Raw genomic sequence first — 20416 nt, 5'->3', positions numbered from 1 at the left:
TATTTACAGCTTCAGTTATCTTTGCACAAGACAGCGGAGCCCGAGTAAAAGCACATCCCTTGCTTTTACAATTTATACTGTGCAGCCAACGTGATGTCCAGATAATTTAGCAGGATTTTTGATGATGTGAACGCTTTTAGAACATTGTCCTTTACTTACCATTAACAATTCTGTGGAGGAAGTACTAGTGGCTTCTCATTCCTAAACCAGTATAGGTTAGATTTGAAAATCAAAATGTAAAGCCTGTTTTAGTACAGTTTTGTCCTGATATCTGTTTGAGCTGCTACCACTTTCAACACAGCGATGTGATCAGCTGGGCTTCGCTCCTTAAGTGACTCCCGGTTTTTAAAACTACAGAGACTCACAAGCCCCGCTCTGTGGGAGCGGAGAGGCCAGTCTCTCTTCCGCGTCGTACAGAGAAGCAGTTTTACTTTCGGGTTTCACTTCTTGAGCTCTCGGTTTACTGTAGCTCCCGCGGGCGCGGTCTCCGGGTTTTCCCGAGTGAGCTGTGTCGGCCAGGATGTGTGAGACGGGTCAGCAGCAGCTCCGGCTGAGATTCGACCGGCTGGCGGCGGAGATCTCCCGGCAGGTGGACAGCGGTCAGCTCCGGCGGCTCAAAACGCACTGGTCAGGACTGGTGGCCGGGCACGAGCTGCAGGCGGCGGGGGACGCGGGTCAGCTGCTGGTGACCCTGCTGGAGGCGGGGCGCGTTTCTCTGACCAGTCTGGGCTCGATCAAGGACCAGCTCGAGTCGCTGTCCCTGCACAGCCTGGTGCAGCTGTGCCGGGAGTACGAGCGACAGGCCGGCGATTTCCTCGGCGGAAGTAAGATCCACAAGCGCAGATCTGCACGGCAGTAGCACAGAGCTGAGCGCTGGTTTGCTGCGGCAGTTTAACGTGAGCGAAGCGAGGGTCAGTGCTGGGCTGAGATAAATGTCAGTGACAAACCCATAGATCATAATCGAGCAGGAGTGAAAGTGTTTTTCACACACCTTGCCATTTAATTCACAAGAAAAGAGCTGTCATTCGACCTTCTTGTTCTACTTATGTGTTAAGATTTCAGCTAGTTTGCAGTCTTTGAGATTTTTTTCATTCCGTTCCATTATAGTCTACGGACTGTTCTTCCTGTACTGTAGGCTACGGACAGCTCTTCTGTTCCGCCTTCGACTGAGTAATCAAGCTCCTAAGACACGACCTGCAAATGAAGGGCTTTGGCTCCGTCTGAACAAACCTTGAAGTAATTAATACCTAATTAATTACAGGACAGATTTTCAAGGCGCTAATGTGAACTGTGTGTTGAGAAGATAACAATACCCAAAATTCCTCAAAGCCTCTGTGTTTGTCTGTGTCACCTTTCTTTCTCTCTTCATTTTGTTAATTTTCTAAAGTTTTTATCCTATTTGTAAAAAAATGAACAGAGCAAAACACGTTAGGCGGACTAGGAGGGACCTGAGACAAATACTCATTATCCCTAAAGGCACTGATAGGTCAGCCAGCCAGATCCCTACAGTCGCAGGAGCAGTTTCGGACTGCAGAAGGACATGCATCCCATCCAGCCTGTTGTGTAGTTCGTAGTTCATAGATCCCAGGATCTTGGTGTTTTGATCACCAGGGTATCTTGATCTTGGTGTCGTGAAAGAATGTGCCTCCTGAGCCAAAGCAACTTGAAAGAATTCAGTCACTGCAGACCTCAGCTTGCTCTGCCTGGGCCTCTCACTGGTGGACTGACCTCCCTACGCGTTCAGAGAGGCGGCAGGTTCCTCGGCTTGCTTGCTTGCCAAAAGCCTTATCACCCTGCAGCTCGCAGCTCACAGCTCACAGCTGGCAGCCCACTGAAGCTCAGCAGTGTGAGCCTGGCCAGTACCTGGAGGGGAGACCTCCTGGGAAAAACTAAGGCTGCTGCTGGAAGAGGTGTTACTGGTGCTAGTAGGGGGTGCTCACTCTGTGGTCTGTGGGGGTCCTAGTGCTCAGTATAGTGATGGGGACACTGTACTGTAAAAAGGCCCAGATGAGATGTACAGTAAAACCAAGGGCCTGACTCTCTGTGCTCATTAAAAATCCCAGGGTGTTTCTTGAAAAGAGTAGGGGTGTTACTCCTCTGTCCTGGCTAAATTTCCTCTGGCCTTTACCCATCATGGCCTCCTGATAATCCCCATCTCTGAGCTGGCTTCATCACTCTGCTCCCCTCCCCACTGAGAGCTGGGGTGTGGGGAGTGGACGGGTGCATCAGCCAGGTGGGGGTACACACTGGTGGTGGAGGAGGGGATCCCCATGACCTGTTTATAAGTGGAGGGTCCAGAAAAGCTGTGTAAGTGTGAGGAGTTGTTATTGGATCTGGGAAGGTCGCGCCTGGAGCTCTGCTGTTTCTGCTCTTCCCAGTGAGCGTCCAGGAGCTCCGCAGTCCCACGGCCGAGACCTTCTGCAGCACGCGGCGGCCGGAGCCTGAGAGCGGGTGGGCTGGCGGGGCGGGGAGGAGCGAGCCCGAGGAGAGCGATGAGACGCAGTTCTGCGGCCCGCAGCTGCAGCCACGGGGGCGAGACGCGGCGCCTCCGGGTCACGGGACCCCGCCTGGCAGCAGCGGAGGTAGGAGCTGTCGGAGCCGGGTCCAGCGGTGTGTCAGTGTCCCACACCTACAGGCTGGATTCTGTTCCCTGGTGCAGACAGACGAGCTTTGTCAACACAAAAGCAGCGCAGGACCTGCAAGAACAACAGAAAGATTACAGTCCCCTGGGGGCTTCCTAGTGAGCCCAGGATCTCATCAAGAAGCCGGGATATCAACTCCAGCAACAGGCCTGGGCGCATTGTTCCATACTCCGACCACTCTCGGCGTAAACAAGTCCCTCCCGTTCTCTGATTGAAATACACTTTCTGCGTTTGCTTTTGTGTAACTGGTGAAACTGGTTCGTCTTTCTGATTCTGTAGAAGATTCATATGAAGTCATCCTAACTTGTGACACTGTTAATTGTATTTTTATATGCCTATAGCTTATTTTTAACCTCAAGCAGGGAGCTGCTTCAGCATGCGTTAGCTGCAAAGGATCAGGTACCTGTTTATTTTTTCCCTCTGCAGCCAGTGAGAGCAGCATCCAGAAATGAAAGCGGAGTCAGGCATTCACTGTGTCTGAGACACACTGCAGACACACTGCAGACACATTCACCCCCCTCCCTGGTTCTCTCAAGGGGTGAGATTGAGGCCTGCCTGGGCCTGGCAGCCCCTCCGAACCCTCCTGCTGCCAGGCTGCGGGCTCATGTCCCAGAGGAAGAGCAGAGAGGCGACGGGCGCGCAGGGCTCTGTCTGAGAGCGTCAGGGCCGCTTGTAGGGTTACCCCCCGGTTGACCCCACACGCTTGCCGAGCGCGGTGCTTCCAGCTGCTGGCGAGACCAGGCGTCCAGCTGGCTGCCTGCTGAAGCCGAGCTCTTGTCCCGCAGGTGTCTGTCTGTGGGAAGCAGCAGCACTGCAGGCCTTTGACAGGCTGAAGCCGTTCAGCGCTCAGGAGGTGCAGGCGATCAGCAGGCTGCTGGGGGACCCCCCTCGCCCCCCAGGACCTGAGGTGGGAAGGCTCTGCTCCTACAATCCTCTCCCAGCAGTGTCAGAGCAGCCCAGACTGGGATTGCAGCGTGGAGCACAGGGGAGAGAGAGGGGAACACGTCTCAGCTGACCTGCTGCCAACACCAGCAGCAACAAGGCGCAGGTGTAGCTGGGACCTGTTTTGTTAAGTTTTTAGAAGTCATGTTTTGTAACACTCATGGTTTATCTGTGCGGCGGTGGGGCAGAGTGCAAAGGTCTTTATTCTGGCATTTATTGTGTAGCTGCACCCCTCAAAAATTGGCTTATTGATCTTGTACTTGCATTAAAATATCTTCACACAGGGAACTTCACAGTAACCAAGTGACAGGCAGGATATTAGTACCAGCAGTCAGAAGCTGCAGGCATGGTGCACATTCAGTGAGAAACGGCAGGCTGGAGATCACCGTCATGTTCCTCCAGAGACCCAACATGGGCGCAGGCTGGCTAGAACTGCACACGGGTCGGGCTGAGGGCTCCTACTTGGGTCACAGTGCTCTCTTTCACGCAGGACGGTGCTGTGAGTGTGAGGGAGCTCCTGTCTGCCACTGGGGATGCTGCTGCTCTGCGCCAGCTCTGCAGAGCCTTGAAGACCCTGAATCGAGGGGACGTGATCTCTGCCATGCACTCCCAGCGGGACCTGCTGCCTGCCCTGGGTGAGCCCACGTGAGCCAGCGCTCTCCTGCCGTGAGTTACTCAGTCACTGATGAGAAGCACTGCTGGACCCTTAAGCAGACAGGAGGGACACTTGAGTGTTTTGTGCCCTTCCGTACACACTGACTGGACGGTAGATCCTGGACGGGTCAGTATCTGCAGCACCTAGAGCGGCCCAAACGCCCCTCCCCCCTCTCGTTCACGCTTCGTAGCGCTTGTAGCGCCAGCCTTGCCCACTGGGCTTTCTTCTCCCTGCTCCAGGGCCGAGACGCAAGGAGGAGCTGGTGAGAGACCTGCCCTTCTCCGTGTGGCACTCCTTCACTGTGGCGCTGAGCGTTGAGCAGGAGGACGGTAAGCACAGGGCTGCACCATGGTGCATTGTCCTTTCAGAGGCAGTCCTCGCTTCAAGCCCAGGTGGAATACATGCCTGCGGACCTCTCTGGTCCTCCCTGGATTACAGTGGGCACCCCTGGGCTAAAACTGTCAGCAGAACCCCGTCAGAACCATGCGGACAGAGCCACACTTTCAGCCTCTTGTTCAGCAGCAGGATGATTTCATCAAAAACCTGTGTTCACTTTCCCATGGGGACTTGTAAGTCTCATAACTCTGCTGAAAACGAGGCCAAGGAGCTGTGTACTGGTGTGAACAGTTGACAGCGCTGTTCACTCTACAGACTCGAACACTCGTGAATCCAGCCCCCGGCGTACAGTACAGGACAGGTCCAGATCAAGAGGAGGCCATTTGGCCCGTCTAACTCCTTTGTTAGTTCCATACTCTCACCACCCTTTGGGTAAAGAACTTACAGCTGGCTGCTCATGGTGTGCATGTTTGACTCTGAACCTCGTATACCAGGGCGAGACTGGAGGCTCCTTGCTGAGAAGGTGGGCATCTCGGCTGCCTACCGAGAGCTGTGGAAACAGAAGTCAAAGATCCCTGCGGAAGAGGTCCTGAACTCCTGGAAGGTAAGCCCTCAATCTCCCAGGACCTCTTGTGCTCAAGTGCTTCTGGAGTGTCTTGAGGTGCTGCTCACACTTCCACAACTCTGTTTTGCTCCAGAGTAAAATCAGCGAGGCCACGCTGGACAAGCTGTTTGATCACATGATCGCCATGGGGCGTGAAGATCTGGCCGACATGCTGTGAAGCCAACAGCTCGAGATGCGTCTCCAGTTCGCCGTTCCCAGCGCCTGGTCAGAGAGGCAAACACCTTCCTGCTGGTTTGCAGCAGCAGAGCACACAGCACTCTGCAGAGGAAGACAACAGTCTGCTTCCTCTCTTCCACTCATTCCGAGCGCCCCAGAAGACCACTTTCAGTTTTTGAAAGATCTCAGACTGGTCCTGTGAAACCACTGTGTTTTCATGCTGTTCCTGTAGACCTGGGGTTGTGTGTGACGTCACGGGCTGTCTAGAATGGTCAGGAACAGCCTAACCAAAGACTACAGAGCAGTGCTGAACTGTGCAAAAGACAGAGACTTTATGATGCTAAAAATGTAAAAGATTTTGTAAAAATATGCTCCTAAATCTCAGCCCAGGATTTTACACTGTTTTGCTATAAATTTTAAAAATACATTAAGATGAGGTCTTTCTTTCATCTTCTGCAATTGCATTTCAATTTTCACTGAAAAGCATGTGCTGGGATAGAAAACAAATAACAATAATGTGTTAATAAATCGAAAATAAGTTGTACAGATAAGGCGTGAGATCTCAAATTGGGGGATGTAATTAGAGGTTTGAACACTTTTGTTTCTAAAATAGACCAGTAATTTTGGGTCTTAGAATCTGTAAATAAGCACATTTGCAAAGTGTACCACAACAGGAGAATTGGCAAACACTATGAAATTCTTTTGTGTTCATCTCTCAGTGCTGATGTGTAGGATTGTGATATTAGAAGAATTTAACTGAGCAGCAGGTGTGTCCAGTAGCTTTTCGAGCGGAAGCCTGGGGCGTCGGAGAGCTGCGGTCAGTTGGGAGAAACCTTGCAGTTCGCTTTTCTGCGCAGCGTTTGTTTTCCTTCTCTCCTGCAAACAGTAAAAGCATGGCGCCCGTCCTGCCGTGACCCGGATTCGAACCGGGGTTGTTGCGGCCACAACGCAAAGTACTGACCACTATACGATCACGGCGAGCTAGCGAGACGCGCTCTCTGGGCTGCGAATGGCTGTACTCTCATCGTGTGACAGGCTCGGAGTGGGCTAGCGCTGCACCAAGCAGGGCGTGAAGACGGGAATTACAGTTTGCTGTCACTACACACGGGATGGGGCGCTGCCGCGCTCCCATATGGTCTAGCGGTTAGGATTCCTGGTTTTCACCCAGGCGGCCCGGGTTCGACTCCCGGTATGGGAAGGTGCTTCTTTTATTTCCTGCTTTCCAAAGGATCAACACAGTGTACGAAGGGGCCGCATTGAGACCACTCGAACGCTTGCCAAACGCCTGAGAAGAGGGGGCGCTTGTTTCCAACAGAGGACCTCTTGCGTGTGAGCCGCGCTGATCGTCGCTTCACCTGGGAAACCTGCAGGAGGTGGGAGGGGTGACTGTGGGAGACAGTGGTGACCTTCGAGAATAGGGTGTATACTCTCCCAGATGATATTTGCACATTCTGGAGAGGAGATTTTCTCCACTTTAGTAGCCCGATCTCTTCGATTGCGAGGAGAGGGCTGTAGACTGTGGCGCCGCCTTTCCTGCTCCGTCCACGACAGGAGTCAATCAGCGCACTCCGATAAGGGCGCTGGAAGCAGCTGGATTGAATTGGCGAAGCTCAGCACCGGGCCAGTGGGCATCGTCGCTCACCGTTTCCGTAGTGTAGCGGTTATCACGTTCGCCTCACACGCGAAAGGTCCCCGGTTCGAAACCGGGCGGAAACAGAGCCACTTTTTTCTCGCCACGCACACTGTTTGGGGATTCGCCTAGCGCTGGCTTGAGCAGACCCCCTCCCCTCGTAGTGCGGCGGGATCTGCACCGTGCCTGTCGCAGCGCCTCCTGCTTTCACTTCAGTGCGCGTCCTGGTGTCGAGCAGCGTGCCGTGCAGAGGCTCTGAAAGCGAGCGCAATGAAAAGGCGCACGACCATCCAGACAGGCAGTACTCCTCTGTAAAGCGCCGTTCGTTCACATTGATCTTCCAACTAGTAAAAGCAGACGCCCCTGTTCTGCCGTGAGCCGGAGTTGTTGCGGCCGCAAGGCAAAGGCACTCCTTTCTCTGAGGAGGGAGAAAAAGAGCGACTCCCCGTCGGGGAATCGAACCCCGGTCTCCCGCGTGACAGGCGGGGATACTCACCACTATACTAACGAGGAAGACGTCGCTTTCTCTGACCACTGGTCCCACAGTGCTGGAAGCCGACAGCGGGTTTGCAGCTTTTAACTAGCAAACGCAAGAGGGCTAAGTCCCCTCTCTCTTGTCCCTCCCGTTAGCCACTCCCACTCGGGGGCATTTCCACGCTCTCTGTGAGGGGCAGGGCAGGTGTGTCCAGCAGCTTATCGAGCGGAAGCCTGGGGCGTCGGAGAGCTGTGATCGTGAAGACCTTGAGGTGTCACCTCTTTGTCTGCTCCCCCCCTCCGCCCCAGGTCTGGTCCAAAGTGGCTCGGCAACCCCTCACACCTCCACGTGTCACAACCTCGGGTGTGGTCGTTAGACACCAGTGGGGTGTTGTTCTGTTCTTGCTCATTGTTTCCTGCCCGTGGCAGGCAGGAGTCCACGCGAGTCATGCCGCAACTCAGGAAGGCTGGAGCGGGTGGGGTGGGGCAGCTAGCACCGCCGAAATAGCTCAGTTGGGAGAGCGTTAGACTGAACATCTAAAGGTCCCTGGTTCGATCCCGGGTTTCGGCATTTTGTTTCATCGCGCCCTCTGTTCCTCTCTCCAGTGCGCCCCCCGCCTCAAGTGACGCTTCCCTTTCTCAGCCCGAAACGCAAACTAGACACCGGCAGAGGTGCCCGCAGGTTTCCGTACTGTAGCGGTTATCACGTTCGCCTAACACGCGAAAGGTCCCCGGTTCGAGACCGGGTAGAAACAGCCTCTTTTGCCACGCTCCTGTGCTTCACAAAGGTCTTGAGCGACGGACCGTTTGTTCCCGATGTGTTTCCGGTGACTTCGTGCACTCTTGTACCGAGCGCACGTTCCTTCTGTACGTTTGCAATTTGGCTGTGCGGACAGACCAAGACGAGCTCTGTCGAGTCAAAAGCAGCGCAGGACCTGCAAGAACAACAGAAAGATGACCACCCAGCGGGGTGCCCAGGGCTGGGCGCGTTGTTCCATACTCCGCCCACTCTCGGTGTAAACAGGTCCTGCGTTTCCTTTGGTGTAACTGCTTCGTCCTACATGGCCGATTGTGTAGAAGATCCGTAGTAAGTCGATGAAGAAAACAGAAAAGAGGTCGGAGTGGCCTCTGGAGTTCATCAACGATTGGCTTTTTTTTTGTCTTCGCTCGTGAAGCTAGTAAAAGCAGACGCCCCTATTCTGCCGTGACCCGGATTCGAACCGGGGTTGTTGCGGCCACAACGCAAAGTACTGACCACTATACGATCACGGCGAGCTAGCAAGACACACGCAGCACTGCTCCTGAGCCCCAGTATACATCGAGCCTTCGACACTCTGCGTGCCAGCTCTCTTATGCGTTTTCTCCACCAAGCAGGCGATGACGACAGGCATTAACAGGTTGCTTGCCTTTAGCACGGGAGAGAGTTCCTCCGCGCTCCCATATGGTCTAGCGGTTAGGATTCCTGGTTTTCACCCAGGCGGCCCGGGTTCGACTCCCGGTATGGGAAGGTGCTTCTTTTATTTCCTGCTTTCCAAAGGATCAACACAGTGTACGAAGGGGCCGCATTGAGACCACTCGAACGCTTGCCAAGCGCCTGAGAAGAGGGGGCGCTTGTTTCCAACAGAGGACCTCTTGCGTGTGAGCCGCGCTGATCGTCGCTTCACATGGGAAACCTGCAGGAGGTGGGAGGGGTGACTGTGGGAGACAGTGGTGACCTTCGAGAATAGGGTGTATACTCTCCCAGATGATATTTGCACATTCTGGAGAGGAGATTTTCTCCACTTTAGTAGCCCGATCTCTTCGATTGCGAGGAGAGGGCTGTAGACTGTGGCGCCGCCTTTCCTGCTCCGTCCACGACAGGAGTCAATCAGCGCACTCCGATAAGGGCGCTGGAAGCAGCTGGATTGAATTGGCGAAGCTCAGCACCGGGCCAGTGGGCATCGTCGCTCACCGTTTCCGTAGTGTAGCGGTTATCACGTTCGCCTCACACGCGAAAGGTCCCCGGTTCGAAACCGGGCGGAAACAGAGCCGCTTCTTTTCTCGCCACGCACACTGTTTGGGGATTCGCCTAGCGCTGGCTCGAGCAGACCCCCTCCCCTCGTAGTGCGGCGGGATCTGCACCGTGCCTGTCGCAGCGCCTCCTGCTTTCACTTCAGTGCGCGTCCTGGTGTCGAGCAGCGTGCCGTGCAGAGGCTCTGAAAGCGAGCGCAATGAAAAGGCGCACGACGATCCAGACAGGCAGTACTCCTCTGTAAAGCGCCGTTCGTTCACATTGATCTTCCAACTAGTAAAAGCAGACGCCCCTGTTCTGCCGTGAGCCGGAGTTGTTGCGGCCGCAAGGCAAAGGCACTCCTTTCTCTGAGGAGGGAGAAAAAGAGCGACTCCCCGTCGGGGAATCGAACCCCGGTCTCCCGCGTGACAGGCGGGGATACTCACCACTATACTAACGAGGAAGACGGCGCTCTCTCTGACCACTGGTCCCACAGTGCTGGAAGCCGACAGCGGGTTTCGCCACGCGTGCTGTGACTCCTTTACGGAGCAGAAATGACAACCGAGGAGCCGAGAGATCACAGCCGACCGACTCGGACAGACTTGCTTTTGACGCTTTTCAAAGCGATCTTTGTGCGCGACTGCGCCGCCTAGCAAATCCAAACGGGTTGCACAACTTTGAACTAGCAAATGCAAGAGGGCTAAGCCCCCTCTCTCTTAGCTCAGGTTCGATCTGTCTCCCAAAATCACCCACACCAGTGTCGTTGAAGTGCTCTGCTTCATTTCTAAGGGCAACATCAACATTCACTCCCACCCCCAGAACAGACAGGACGGCGTCCGCAGCAACAACAGCTCCAGTCTCTGCACAGGAGCCCCGCTCCGCCGGGCCCGGCTCCTCTGCTCTGCGGCTCCTGCGGAGTGGAGTCCTGCCTGGAGCCGTGTCGCAGGCGGCGGCTCCCCTCGCTCTGTCTGTGCGGCGTGTCCCGGGGCTCCTGGGAGGAAGAGAGAGCCCCCTCCCGTTAGCCACTCCCACTCGGGGGCATTTCCACGCTCTCTGTGAGGGGCAGGGCAGGTGTGTCCAGTAGCTTATCGAGCGGAAGCCTGGGGCGTCGGAGAGCTGTGATCGTGAAGACCTTGAGGTGTCACCTCTTTGTCTGCTCCCCCCCTCCGCCCCAGGTCTGGTCCAAAGTGGCTCGGCAACCCCTCACACCTCCACGTGTCACAACCTCGGGTGTGGTCGTTAGACACCAGTGGGGTGTTGTTCTGTTCTTGCTCATTGTTTCCTGCCCGTGGCAGGCAGGAGTCCACGCGAGGAAGGTGCGCTGGACAGCGAGCTCAGAGGGCGCAGCTGGGTGGGTGGCTTTCCTCCTGAGTGACGTCCCTGCAACACTCTCCCGCTCCTCTTGGTGCGCTCATGCCGCAACTCAGGAAGGCTGGAGCGGGTGGCGTCGGGCAGCCAGCACCGCCGAAATAGCTCAGTTGGGAGAGCGTTAGACTGAAGATCTAAAGGTCCCTGGTTCGATCCCGGGTTTCGGCATTTTCTTTCATCGCGCCCTCTGTTCCTCTCTCCAGCGCCCCCCGCCTCAAGTGGCGCTTTTGGTTAATGAAGTGAGGAAAAAACGCAGCTCTTTTGCAGTCGCAACAAGAGCCACAAGCAGCAGCAGAGGCAGCGGCGCCAGCAGGTTTCCGTAGTGTAGCGGTTCGAAGGTCCCCTCGAAGCCGGGCGGAAACAAGCCACCTCTTTCTGCACGCTTCTCTGCTGCATAAAGGTCTCTCCTGGCGACAGGCCGTTTGTTTCCAATGTATTTCTAGCGCCTTCATGGCGTCTTGTACCAAATGCACGTCCCTTCTGTGCACTGAGCTGATCATTTACAATTCAGCTGTGCAGAGAGACCAAGAGGAGCTATGTCGACTCAAAAGCAGCTGAAAAGAACAACGGAAAGATCACAATTCCCCGGGGGCTTCTTAGTGAGCCCAAGATCTCATCAAGAAGCGAGGATATCGACTCAGGCAACAGGCCTGGGCAGACTGTTCCATACCTCGACCACTCTCGGCGTAAACAAGTCTCTCCCGTTCTCCGATTGAAATGGACTCCTCTGTAAAGCGCTGCTTTTTCACATCACTTACGTGGGGCCACATCACGCGAAACCTTGCAGTTCGCTTTTCTGCGCAGCGTTTGTTTTCCTTCTCTCCTGCAAACAGTAAAAGTGGGGCGCCCGTCCTGCCGTGACCCGGATTCGAACCGGGGTTGTTGCGGCCACAACGCAAAGTACTGACCACTATACGATCACGGCGAGCTACCGAGACGCGCTCTGCGGGCTGCGGGCTGCGGGCTGCGAATGGCTGTGCTCTCATCGTGTGACAGGCTCGGAGTGGGCTAGCGCTGCACTAAGCAGGGCGTGAAGACGGGAATTACAGTTTGCTGTCACTACACACGGGACGGGGCTCCTCCGCGCTCCCATATGGTCTAGCGGTTAGGACCGCCATTATGGGAAAGGTAGATTTTTCAATTACAACATAAATACGTTTCACTTGTATTGGTTTCGATCTGTTGTAGAGCCCTGTATTTCTGCTCCAAAGTCTGAACCTTTAACTAGCAGGTAAAGCTGCTGTGCAGCACGTGCTCTGGGACGCCTCTGATTGGCTGTCAGTGCCGGGAGCCGATTGGCCTCCTTTCAGACTCAGCTGAGTTGGTCATGTGACGTTGGAGTAAATTCTGCTTCCGGGGTATCGCATGAAAGCTGCTTTACTTAAAAACAAGGTTACTGGACGTAAATATTAAATTTTGTTCGACGTAACCGCGTACCTTTAGTTGATTAGATTGGAGCGTTTAATCACTGAAAGGGTTTTATTTTTGCCCTCTGCTTTGACTTTTTGTTTGAGGTCATTCGGTATCTACCTTCAGATCATACCCTTGAAAGTTAAGATTCGGGCTTTGTTAGCTGTATTCCAGACTTCAGACACATATTTAATGTTTATGTTGCACAGTAGTTGGAGGCAGAGAGAGGTCTCTCCGTGTGTTCGTCCTCAGTGAGAAGCCTTTCTGCCCGTTTCCCTGATTCGGTGTTGTTTGTTTGCCGGACGAGACTTGTTCAGTGAGTCAGACAGACAGATGGGTGTCGAAGTGACAGAGGTGTCTCTCCGTTTGGATGAGCTGCTTTTGCAGTTCATGGATCAGCTGGAACTGCTCGAGGATAGAAAAAGGACTTTGAATTCACTCATAGAGGAGGTGAGTGAGTCGCGCACAATAAGGAAAACGTTATAATATTATATATACCTAAAACAGTATGTAAGTTACATAATAATTCCAACTGTTCAAGTGCATTAGTTCACGTCTTTTTGAATCGCTTCCAAAGCACGACAGTCCCGTTTTTCTGTACGTGATTATCAGTATCGCAGGGTTTTGGGGCTCAGTCCTCTGCCCTCTATTCTCCACAGGTTTTCTGCTTCCTCCTTCCCTTCTCTCCACAGTTCTCTGAGGTAGTAGTTCTCTCTAATCATGTACAGGCCAGGCCACCTGCTCCCTTGACTGGAACCTCGATGCCTTTGAACCAACCAATATCACAGCACAGATCAAACAGCAATATCTCACACACTGGGACACACACACACACACACACACACACACACACAACATAAACTGGAATGCTACAGAACCCTAAACGGACAATGCACGCTAGCTGAATATTTGACCAAGATAAGAACAGACCCTGACGAAGTCCAGGCTCAGTGACCACAGCCTGGCCGTAGAAACTGGGAGACAGAGGCAGACCGGGCTGCGCTCCCACACAAGCAGGGCCTGTAACCAGTCCTGAAACTGGGCCCAGGAGGCCTTAGCAAAACGGCAGGACCACAGGAGATGGGTCAGAGTCTCCTCCTCGCTGCTAGAAGAGTGCCAGAGCAGTGCGGGTGTTTGGTTGGATGGGGGTGGGGTTCAGCTTCTGACCATGGGGGGGGTCCTTTTGGACGGGGGTGGTGGGGCGTGGGGGACCAAGGAATTCTTAGAATGCAACGATACAAAAAAAAAACGTTCCTTTCGTTGCATTCCGTTTAACAAAAAGTGTTCTGGAGTTGTGCACCGTCTCAGCCCAGCCCCTGTGGCTGCTGTGTGATGTCTGTTCCCGCAGGGCTGGTTTGCGATCTCCAAGGCGCGCTACGCCATGGGCAACAAGAGCGTGTGTGCCCTGCAGTACGGCAGCGAGGTGGAGCCGCTCGTCCACGTCCACGCCAGGTGCGTGAGAGCCACTCTCCCCTCCGCAGACCGCCCCCAGCTTGTCTGGAAAACAGTGTGGAGAGAGACACAACAGTGAAAGAAGGGGGTGTTTTTTCTGCATTATGGTCTTTGATAAAACTGAGAAGAAGCTCAGCAAGGAATTGAGAAAAAATTTGATGTGTTGGCCTCTTTTAAAAAATGAAATATCTGAAAGTCCTTCAGAACAATCCGCAGAAAAAGGAAGAGTTGCGGGGGGTGCATGGGGGCCGCCGTGTGCTCTGAGCTGTGTGTCTGTTGCTCTGGGACAGGGCGCTGGAGAGCGGCGAGGTGGCTTTCTGCACCGAGAGGAAGGAGCTCCAGCCTCCCAGCGGGTCCCCAGAGGAGATCGGGCCGAAAGAGGAAGGTAGATCCTCTCTTTGAATTCGCACGAAAAACTACCGCCGGCTCTGCCCACCGCACTGTCAGTGGTACTCCTGACCTCAGCTGAGAGCTTGTGTGCTTCTGCAGGGTGTAGAGTTACCCTGCCCTACATATGTACCTTTACTTTACATTTATTTCCAGACACACTCAACCCAAATACGTACTCGACTGGCTCATTCTTTCCCTGGCAGTGCTAACCAGAGCTGCTAAAAGTGAAGCCTGGCCTGTGGAGCTGAGCAGAACTACAGAATTATCTTTGTTCCTTATTTCCCTGGAAATCGTGATGGTGACGGCATGATCTGGGATCTAAATTACTAAGCTGCTCTCTCTGCCTGCCTCTAACTTCACAGTTCTGTTTTTCTCACAATTATGTCTGCAGAATGAGCAACTATAGCAAGACCGGGCACTTAGAAAATCACACATAGTTGTTGATTTAATGTTTTCTGAAATGTAGGCATGAGAAGGAGAAAGACAAATAAACCGAAGGACCCCACGGAGGAGCCTCACGAGCCTCAAGAGGCGCCTTTGCTGAAAGACGTGAGCAGGCAGGTCGGAGGACAGCCTCAGCCTCAGGACCCACTGAAGTGGTTTGGCATCCTGGTCCCACAGAGTCTCAAACAAGCTCAGTCCAACTTCAAGTGGGGTGAGTGTGCCTGCACAGACGCCTCACAGTGTCTGTAGGCACAGAATTGAAAATGTCACAATTGTTATTTTACAAGAGTATTTTTTCAAAATGAATATCATCTCAAAACATTTTCTGACTCATTTCTACCACAGGCCAGAGTGGACATATTTCCTTAACTTAAGCAAGTTAAATTTCCAATGAATATTATGTGCATGATATTATGCCTAAGTCTAAAATCAATTTATATCTGAAGACTGATTGCACATGCTTAGTTTCAACAAGGCAGACATCCTGTATGACGACTTTTGAATATTGTGCATTTCCCAGAGAGAAGAGGTCTAAGTTTGCGGGTTACTGAGCTCCCAGGTTACTCAAGGACTCCTGTGCCCAGAGCAGAGCTTGCCTGGGCAGATGGCTGGTTTCACTCAGCATTCAGACCTTCCACTTTTTGGATCGGGTAGAAGGACAGAAACCCGTGTAGCAATCATGCAGGATAAATTATAACATAAAATTCTCTATTCATTCGTTATTCATTTTTTTCCTTCTGTTGGAGAAGGGACTGAGCATTAGTATTTGCCCATGCACAACACAATAGTACGGTACTCTTGACTGCTGACGCAGGGCACTGATGAGTCTGACACGCTCTGGCTGAATCCTAGAGGGCAGAGCAGGGTGGAGAAAACTGCTGTCCTGTCCACCACACATAGTATTCTCACAGTGTCCTGTCTGTCCCACTGTCCACTCCCGCAGTGTCCTGTCTGTCCCACTGTCCACTCCCGCAGTGTCCTGTCTGTCCCACTGTCCACTCTCATAGCGGTGTCCTGTCTGTCTCCCTGTCCATTCTCACAGCGGTGTCCTGTCTGTCTCCCTGTCCATTCTCACAGCGGTGTCCTGTCTGTCTCCCTGTCCACTCCCACAGTGATTCCCTGTCTTTCCCACTGTCCACTCTTACAGCAGTGTCCTGTCTGTCCTCCTGTCCACTCTCTCAGTGTCCTGTCTGTCCTCTTGTCCACTCTCTCAATGTCCAGTCTGTCCAACTGTCTACTATCTCAGTGTCCTGTCTGTCCCACCTGCAGTGATCGAGCTGTCGGCCGAGGTGGCAGCCCTGCAGACCAGACTCATGACCACGAGGCAGGAGATGCAGAGGCTCCTACAGGAGAAGCGGGAGCTCCTGACAGGGAAGGAGGAGCAGTGAGGAGTGCATGACCCCGCCCCCTGAAGAAAGCTGTGGCCCCGCCCCCGGGAGTAGGCCATGACTACCTGAAGGGAACAAGTAAAGGTTTATTCCATGCTGAACAGAGAAAACGCAACATTTCAGCGTTGTAGCCTTCTTCTGCGGTGTCCACACCCAAAGAAGGCTCCACAGCCGAAACGTTGTGTTTCTTTTCTTCTCTTTTCAGCAGGAATAAACCTTTACTTGTTCCTTTGCAGCCTGTGCTTGCTGACGCAGCTGCCCACTTGAACTGTTTCATGACTACCTGAAGCCCACACTGTGATTCAAAGCAGTTAGAGCTGCTGTCTTTTAGTTATTTTCAGCACTGTACATGGTATACACAGTGCATATAAACTCGGAGGAGTAGCGACAGCTTTTAGCTTTTCTTCCCTATTTATGGCCTCTCATTTCCGGTCGGTGTGAAGGTTTGTTCTTCCTGCTGTTGTTCCGGTACTGCATCCCTGCTGGTGTATCTTGGAGACATGTCCAGCAGTGTCTTGATCCAGTGCTTCTGCCCTCCCAGGCTCCTCTCCTGGCCCCGCAGGGTAGTGCAGTGCCCTCCGGCTGTCTGTGTCGCCTGTGCGTGCTCACTGCTCAGGCTGCAGCTGCAGTTTTACCTGCGGGGAATCCCATCAGCCGGTACTTCAGTCCCTTCCCTGCTTTCAGGCTAATTCACGGTTCACATGCGCAAGACAAGCCACACCGCGCTGAACTCAGCCATGTGGCGCCATGATTAGTTTTGAAGAGGAGGCAGTTGTCGCAGTTTGGCAGTGCTGGCTGGAAGCAGTGCAGGGCCTGCTGCAGACGCTCGCTGAGTGCGTGCTTCTCCAGCCAGCACAGTGAGAGGACCCCGTTCACTGTCCCTGTGGCTGCCAGCAAGGGAGCAGCTCACCCCCGGGGAGCAGTACCGACCTGGACCTGGGGCTGCTGGCTGGTTGATGAAGAGCTGGAATGAAGCCGGTATCCGCTGTGAACTGTGTAAAGGGTTTACTTTCTGTACGGTTCTTGCACAGCTGTGTGTCGGCGTGTTTCTCTGAGGTGGCCAAATGGGAATAAGAAACACAAATGAACGGAGCACGTCTGTTGCTCGGAGAACGGTGTACACGGCTGTGCTATCAACACGTTACTCCCGCGAGATTGTCTGCCGGCTGCAGTCCCTGCTCTCCGCTTGCTCTTCCGGCCCGTGTCCGCCAGGCGGCAGCGTGCTCGACCGGGCCCTGGAGCAGTGTGCGGCAGTGTGCGGAGCCGTGCGGTGTCCGACAGGCGGTTTCAGGGTCCTTTTTTTTATTTTTTTCTTCGGACTGCGGTCGTCCATGTCTCTGTAAATGATACCTAATACATACTGTGATTCCATCATTTTAATAAACGTTTTTTTTCCGCCTATGCGTTGTTACGATTATTATTAAACAGTAAAAGCAGTTTTTGTCCCACGCAGAAACATATAAAAAAGGTGTCGGTGGAGAAAACGCGTATTGTTTTTAATTGCTTCTGTTACGAAATCGATTTGCTTGAGCGCTGAGATTGGATTGTTTATAGTTGTAGCCACAGCGCAGCTTCGAGCAGAAGTGAAAAGCTTTCTTCAGTTGCTGCCTGCAACGAATTGATATAACTCGCTCGGACGTCCCGGTGACGTTCAGGATTCCGTGAATCACAATAAGCATATTTATCTTTTAGAATTGTGGAAAAAAGACACACATTCCCATACCGGGAGTCGAACCCGGGCCGCCTGGGTGAAAACCAGGAATCCTAACCGCTAGACCATATGGGACTGTCGCGCAGAAGCGTGTGGCATCTGCTCATATGAAGACGTCATCAGCTCGGAAGCGGAGACGGAGTGGAGGTGACGTCATCGGCGCGACAGCTCGCCTGCTCCGGGGGGGTGTGTGGGCCCGCAGATGAGTGAGCGCCTCAGATGCGTCTGTAGCCGCTCGGTAGCTCGCCGTGATCGTATAGTGGTCAGTACTCTGCGTTGTGGCCGCAGCAACCCCGGTTCGAATCCGGGTCACGGCAGGCGTGAGATTTCCGCCGGCGCTGGGCTTGTCACTTTTTTTTGTCGTCTCCATGCAGATACGTGACTGAGATGTTAGTATTCCCCGCACTGTCCCTGTCCGTCCCGCCGGTCTCCGTCAAGAGAGCCGCCATCCTTTCTCAGTCTGCTCGTCAGGGGTCGAAGTCCTGACCTCCGTGGCAATGCTATAGAAACCAGCTGAGGAAGGGCTGTGCTCATAGTCTTCATCAGGCCTTTTAACTTCAGCCCCCAGGGCGACACGTTCGGTCCCGCGCTGCGAGACAAGCTGGAGGGAATCCGCTCGGAGACCATGAGTGCAAAGACGTTTTATCACTATGTTCTCTGTTAGAGCCCCCTCTGCGAATGTACGTGTACGTCAGGACTTTCTTAAACACCTAACGCCTTGATTATTATTCTACTTTGTATTATACGCCTCATTGTTAAGCTCATAATCTTTTTATGGACCTTTTGCTGTTTCTTTCCCATTTTTATATATTATTAAAAACGTTGTGATTTTTTTACTCGTCTTGCTTGAAATGGGTTGCGAGCCGCACAGCGTGCTGATGAAATTGCCCCTTGGGGAGGAATGATGTATTTTGAAATGAATAAAAAAAACGTTTTGCGTGCAGGATAAAAGTTCTCCAGATTTATTTCGATTTCCTGGGAGAATGTGTGGTACAGGGCAGTTATCTCAGGGCGAGTTACACAATACATCTCAGACAGTGAGCCTGTCAGGGGGCTAAACGCAGAAAGTTGGTGATCACGTTGGTGGCAGGTGCCCATCGTGTCGTCAGAGCTGTGCTGTACTAATATAATAGAATAATATATTAATATAATCCATCAGGTGAAGAAAATGTTATTTTGCGAGTTGTAGTATCCTCAAAACAGCTCAATGTTGCCATGGTTTCACAGTTTAAAAATCCTGCTGTTGTTAGGAAAAAGCAAACAACAGATGTACTGTATGAGCTTTTGATTTTAGACCTTCTTGCGTTTAAACAAGGCACAGAAATCTTGTTTCTGTGTTGGTGCAAATGGTTCTCAGGCAAGTGGCCGTGACCTGACATTAATGAGCGGGTCATCAGCTTTGAGCCACATTTCTCAAACCAGCAGTTTGTTTCACCAGAGTGAGCAAAATATATGAGCTACATCCCAGGGCTACAGAGGGTGAAAAGTAAAAGCAATCATTTGATGCTAAAAATTCTGATGCTTTTAAAATCACAACAGCAGATATTAGCAACCCATGCAGCTGAATGAGCATTCTCTGTCCAAAGTGCAAATACTGTTATTATTCCTTACACTTATAAAGCGCTTTTCTGGACACTCCCCTTAAATTGTGTTATTTAACTTATTGTTGCTGCTGCTCTTCTGTGTCTGTGTTTTTGGTGATTCCTTTAATGTCTTTGTGTTGGAGCGCACATGCAAATAAGCATGTCATTGCACCTGTGCCGATGACAATAAACTACACTGAACTGATCTGGAGCCAGCAGCAGGTTGGCAGAGACTGAACCACCAGCCTGGTCTGCACCAGAACTACCTGAATGCTTTTTTTATTTACACCAGAGCTCCGTAGCTTTCATTTCTTTGGTACACAGATTACGCCGAAATCACAAAAACAGCGCAGACACAAAAAAAAGGTTACTAAGACAAAACCTGTTCCTCGGATGTCTTGCCTTTGAAAGTCTCCAGTCGTTTTGCGCCTCCAGGCGAGATGTAGTTTTATGTACGTCCGCTAGATGGCAGCCGCGTCCAGCGCAAGAAGCCGAGACCCCACTTTCTGGCACAATATCGTCTAGGAAGTTACTACGTTTTGCTTTCAAGCGTGACTTATTATCATTAACATTTAACATGTAACATTTCTGAGTCGATGGAAGTCTCGAAAAGATTTCGAATAAGCAGCTTGTAAGTTACATTAATGGTTCAATGAATGAAGTGACGGGCCGTGAACCCCAGCGCGCTGCGGGCTGAGCTTGACGGAGACGCCCCGCTATGAGATGTGTGAATCAGGTCAGATGAGTGACCTTGATCTGACCAGAATTCATTTAAAAAACTTTAAATTAAAAGTAGAGAATTAAATTAATTTAAAGCAGAGAGCTTGAGGGGGCAGCCGTGGGTGTCAGTGCTGGTCTCTGACGGTCTGTCCTTTTCTCTCGGGCGGCTCCAGGCATCTCTTTGCACTGAGATACTTCAAACTGAGATATTTGCTTGGGCAACACTGATTGTACCCATCGGTCATGCTAATAAAGCACCTTGAATTAAATTGAATACTTCCGGATATTTCTCGGAGGAACCCGCACCTCGGCAGACATTTCCGCTAGAGGGCGCTTTACCACCACTCCTGCGGCTGCGCGTCCCTTTCCTGCCGCAGACAGCAGACAGCACTCCCGCCCCGGGCCTGACGGAGCTCTCCGGGATGCGCCCCCATCTCGCTCAAACGGTGAAGGCAAAGCAGCTGGATGCTCTTTTGTCCGGTGTTTTCCACTGCTCACGA

The 20416-nt window shown here is 52.6% G+C and overlaps 2 protein-coding genes and 11 non-coding genes across 13 annotated transcripts; 7 read left to right on the top strand and 6 right to left on the bottom strand.

Moving 5' to 3' along the window:
* The first annotated feature begins 505 nt into the window (after window positions 1–505).
* Window positions 506–5787, top strand: LOC148838922 (uncharacterized). Its single transcript, XM_088906829.1, has 7 exons — window positions 506–824; window positions 2379–2582; window positions 3428–3549; window positions 4075–4219; window positions 4479–4568; window positions 5070–5179; window positions 5274–5787. Exons 1-7 carry the CDS (start codon window positions 521–523, stop codon window positions 5355–5357), a joined length of 1059 nt encoding a protein of 352 aa, XP_088762955.1. The 5' UTR covers window positions 506–520; the 3' UTR covers window positions 5358–5787.
* Window positions 5788–6262: 475 nt separating this feature from the next.
* Window positions 6263–6334, bottom strand: trnah-gug (transfer RNA histidin (anticodon GUG)). The gene has a single exon. It is a non-coding gene; the product is annotated as a tRNA-His (tRNA).
* A 148-nt stretch (window positions 6335–6482) lies between these two features.
* trnae-uuc (transfer RNA glutamic acid (anticodon UUC)) lies at window positions 6483–6554 on the top strand. The gene has a single exon. It is a non-coding gene; the product is annotated as a tRNA-Glu (tRNA).
* Window positions 6555–6999: 445 nt separating this feature from the next.
* Window positions 7000–7072, top strand: trnav-cac (transfer RNA valine (anticodon CAC)). The gene has a single exon. It is a non-coding gene; the product is annotated as a tRNA-Val (tRNA).
* A 355-nt stretch (window positions 7073–7427) lies between these two features.
* trnad-guc (transfer RNA aspartic acid (anticodon GUC)) lies at window positions 7428–7499 on the bottom strand. Its single transcript has one exon. It is a non-coding gene; the product is annotated as a tRNA-Asp (tRNA).
* Window positions 7500–8660: 1161 nt separating this feature from the next.
* Window positions 8661–8732, bottom strand: trnah-gug (transfer RNA histidin (anticodon GUG)). The gene has a single exon. It is a non-coding gene; the product is annotated as a tRNA-His (tRNA).
* Window positions 8733–8895: 163 nt separating this feature from the next.
* Window positions 8896–8967, top strand: trnae-uuc (transfer RNA glutamic acid (anticodon UUC)). Its single transcript has one exon. It is a non-coding gene; the product is annotated as a tRNA-Glu (tRNA).
* Window positions 8968–9412: 445 nt separating this feature from the next.
* trnav-cac (transfer RNA valine (anticodon CAC)) lies at window positions 9413–9485 on the top strand. Its single transcript has one exon. It is a non-coding gene; the product is annotated as a tRNA-Val (tRNA).
* A 356-nt stretch (window positions 9486–9841) lies between these two features.
* trnad-guc (transfer RNA aspartic acid (anticodon GUC)) lies at window positions 9842–9913 on the bottom strand. The gene has a single exon. It is a non-coding gene; the product is annotated as a tRNA-Asp (tRNA).
* A 1000-nt stretch (window positions 9914–10913) lies between these two features.
* trnaf-gaa (transfer RNA phenylalanine (anticodon GAA)) lies at window positions 10914–10986 on the top strand. The gene has a single exon. It is a non-coding gene; the product is annotated as a tRNA-Phe (tRNA).
* A 685-nt stretch (window positions 10987–11671) lies between these two features.
* On the bottom strand, window positions 11672–11743 carry trnah-gug (transfer RNA histidin (anticodon GUG)). Its single transcript has one exon. It is a non-coding gene; the product is annotated as a tRNA-His (tRNA).
* Window positions 11744–12140: 397 nt separating this feature from the next.
* vma22 (vacuolar ATPase assembly factor VMA22) lies at window positions 12141–17301 on the top strand. Its single transcript, XM_088909076.1, has 5 exons — window positions 12141–12678; window positions 13577–13680; window positions 13971–14065; window positions 14537–14725; window positions 15784–17301. Exons 1-5 carry the CDS (start codon window positions 12562–12564, stop codon window positions 15900–15902), a joined length of 624 nt encoding a protein of 207 aa, XP_088765202.1. The 5' UTR covers window positions 12141–12561; the 3' UTR covers window positions 15903–17301.
* Window positions 17302–17616: 315 nt separating this feature from the next.
* Window positions 17617–17688, bottom strand: trnae-uuc (transfer RNA glutamic acid (anticodon UUC)). Its single transcript has one exon. It is a non-coding gene; the product is annotated as a tRNA-Glu (tRNA).
* Window positions 17689–20416: the final 2728 nt, after the last annotated feature.

The sequence above is a fragment of the Atractosteus spatula genome, chromosome 2 (assembly GCF_055471065.1).
Source record: "Atractosteus spatula isolate fAtrSpa1 chromosome 2, fAtrSpa1.hap1, whole genome shotgun sequence".
NCBI lineage: Eukaryota > Metazoa > Chordata > Actinopteri > Semionotiformes > Lepisosteidae > Atractosteus > Atractosteus spatula.
This window is presented reverse-complemented; position numbering and strand designations above follow the sequence as displayed.

Bases quoted from the DNA above. Each gene is read 5' to 3' on its own strand.
- LOC148838922 (XM_088906829.1), top strand. From the start codon at position 521: ATGTGTGAGACGGGTCAGCAGCAGCTCCGGCTGAGATTCGACCGGCTG. The intron at 3,550-4,074 runs GTGGGAAGGCTC...TCTTTCACGCAG, and splicing joins CTCGCCCCCCAGGACCTGAG to GACGGTGCTGTGAGTGTGAG. The intron at 4,220-4,478 runs GTGAGCCCACGT...TCCCTGCTCCAG, and splicing joins GGACCTGCTGCCTGCCCTGG to GGCCGAGACGCAAGGAGGAG.
- vma22 (XM_088909076.1), top strand. From the start codon at position 12,562: ATGGGTGTCGAAGTGACAGAGGTGTCTCTCCGTTTGGATGAGCTGCTT. The intron at 13,681-13,970 runs GTGCGTGAGAGC...GCTCTGGGACAG, and splicing joins CTCGTCCACGTCCACGCCAG to GGCGCTGGAGAGCGGCGAGG. The intron at 14,066-14,536 runs GTAGATCCTCTC...TCTGAAATGTAG, and splicing joins GATCGGGCCGAAAGAGGAAG to GCATGAGAAGGAGAAAGACA.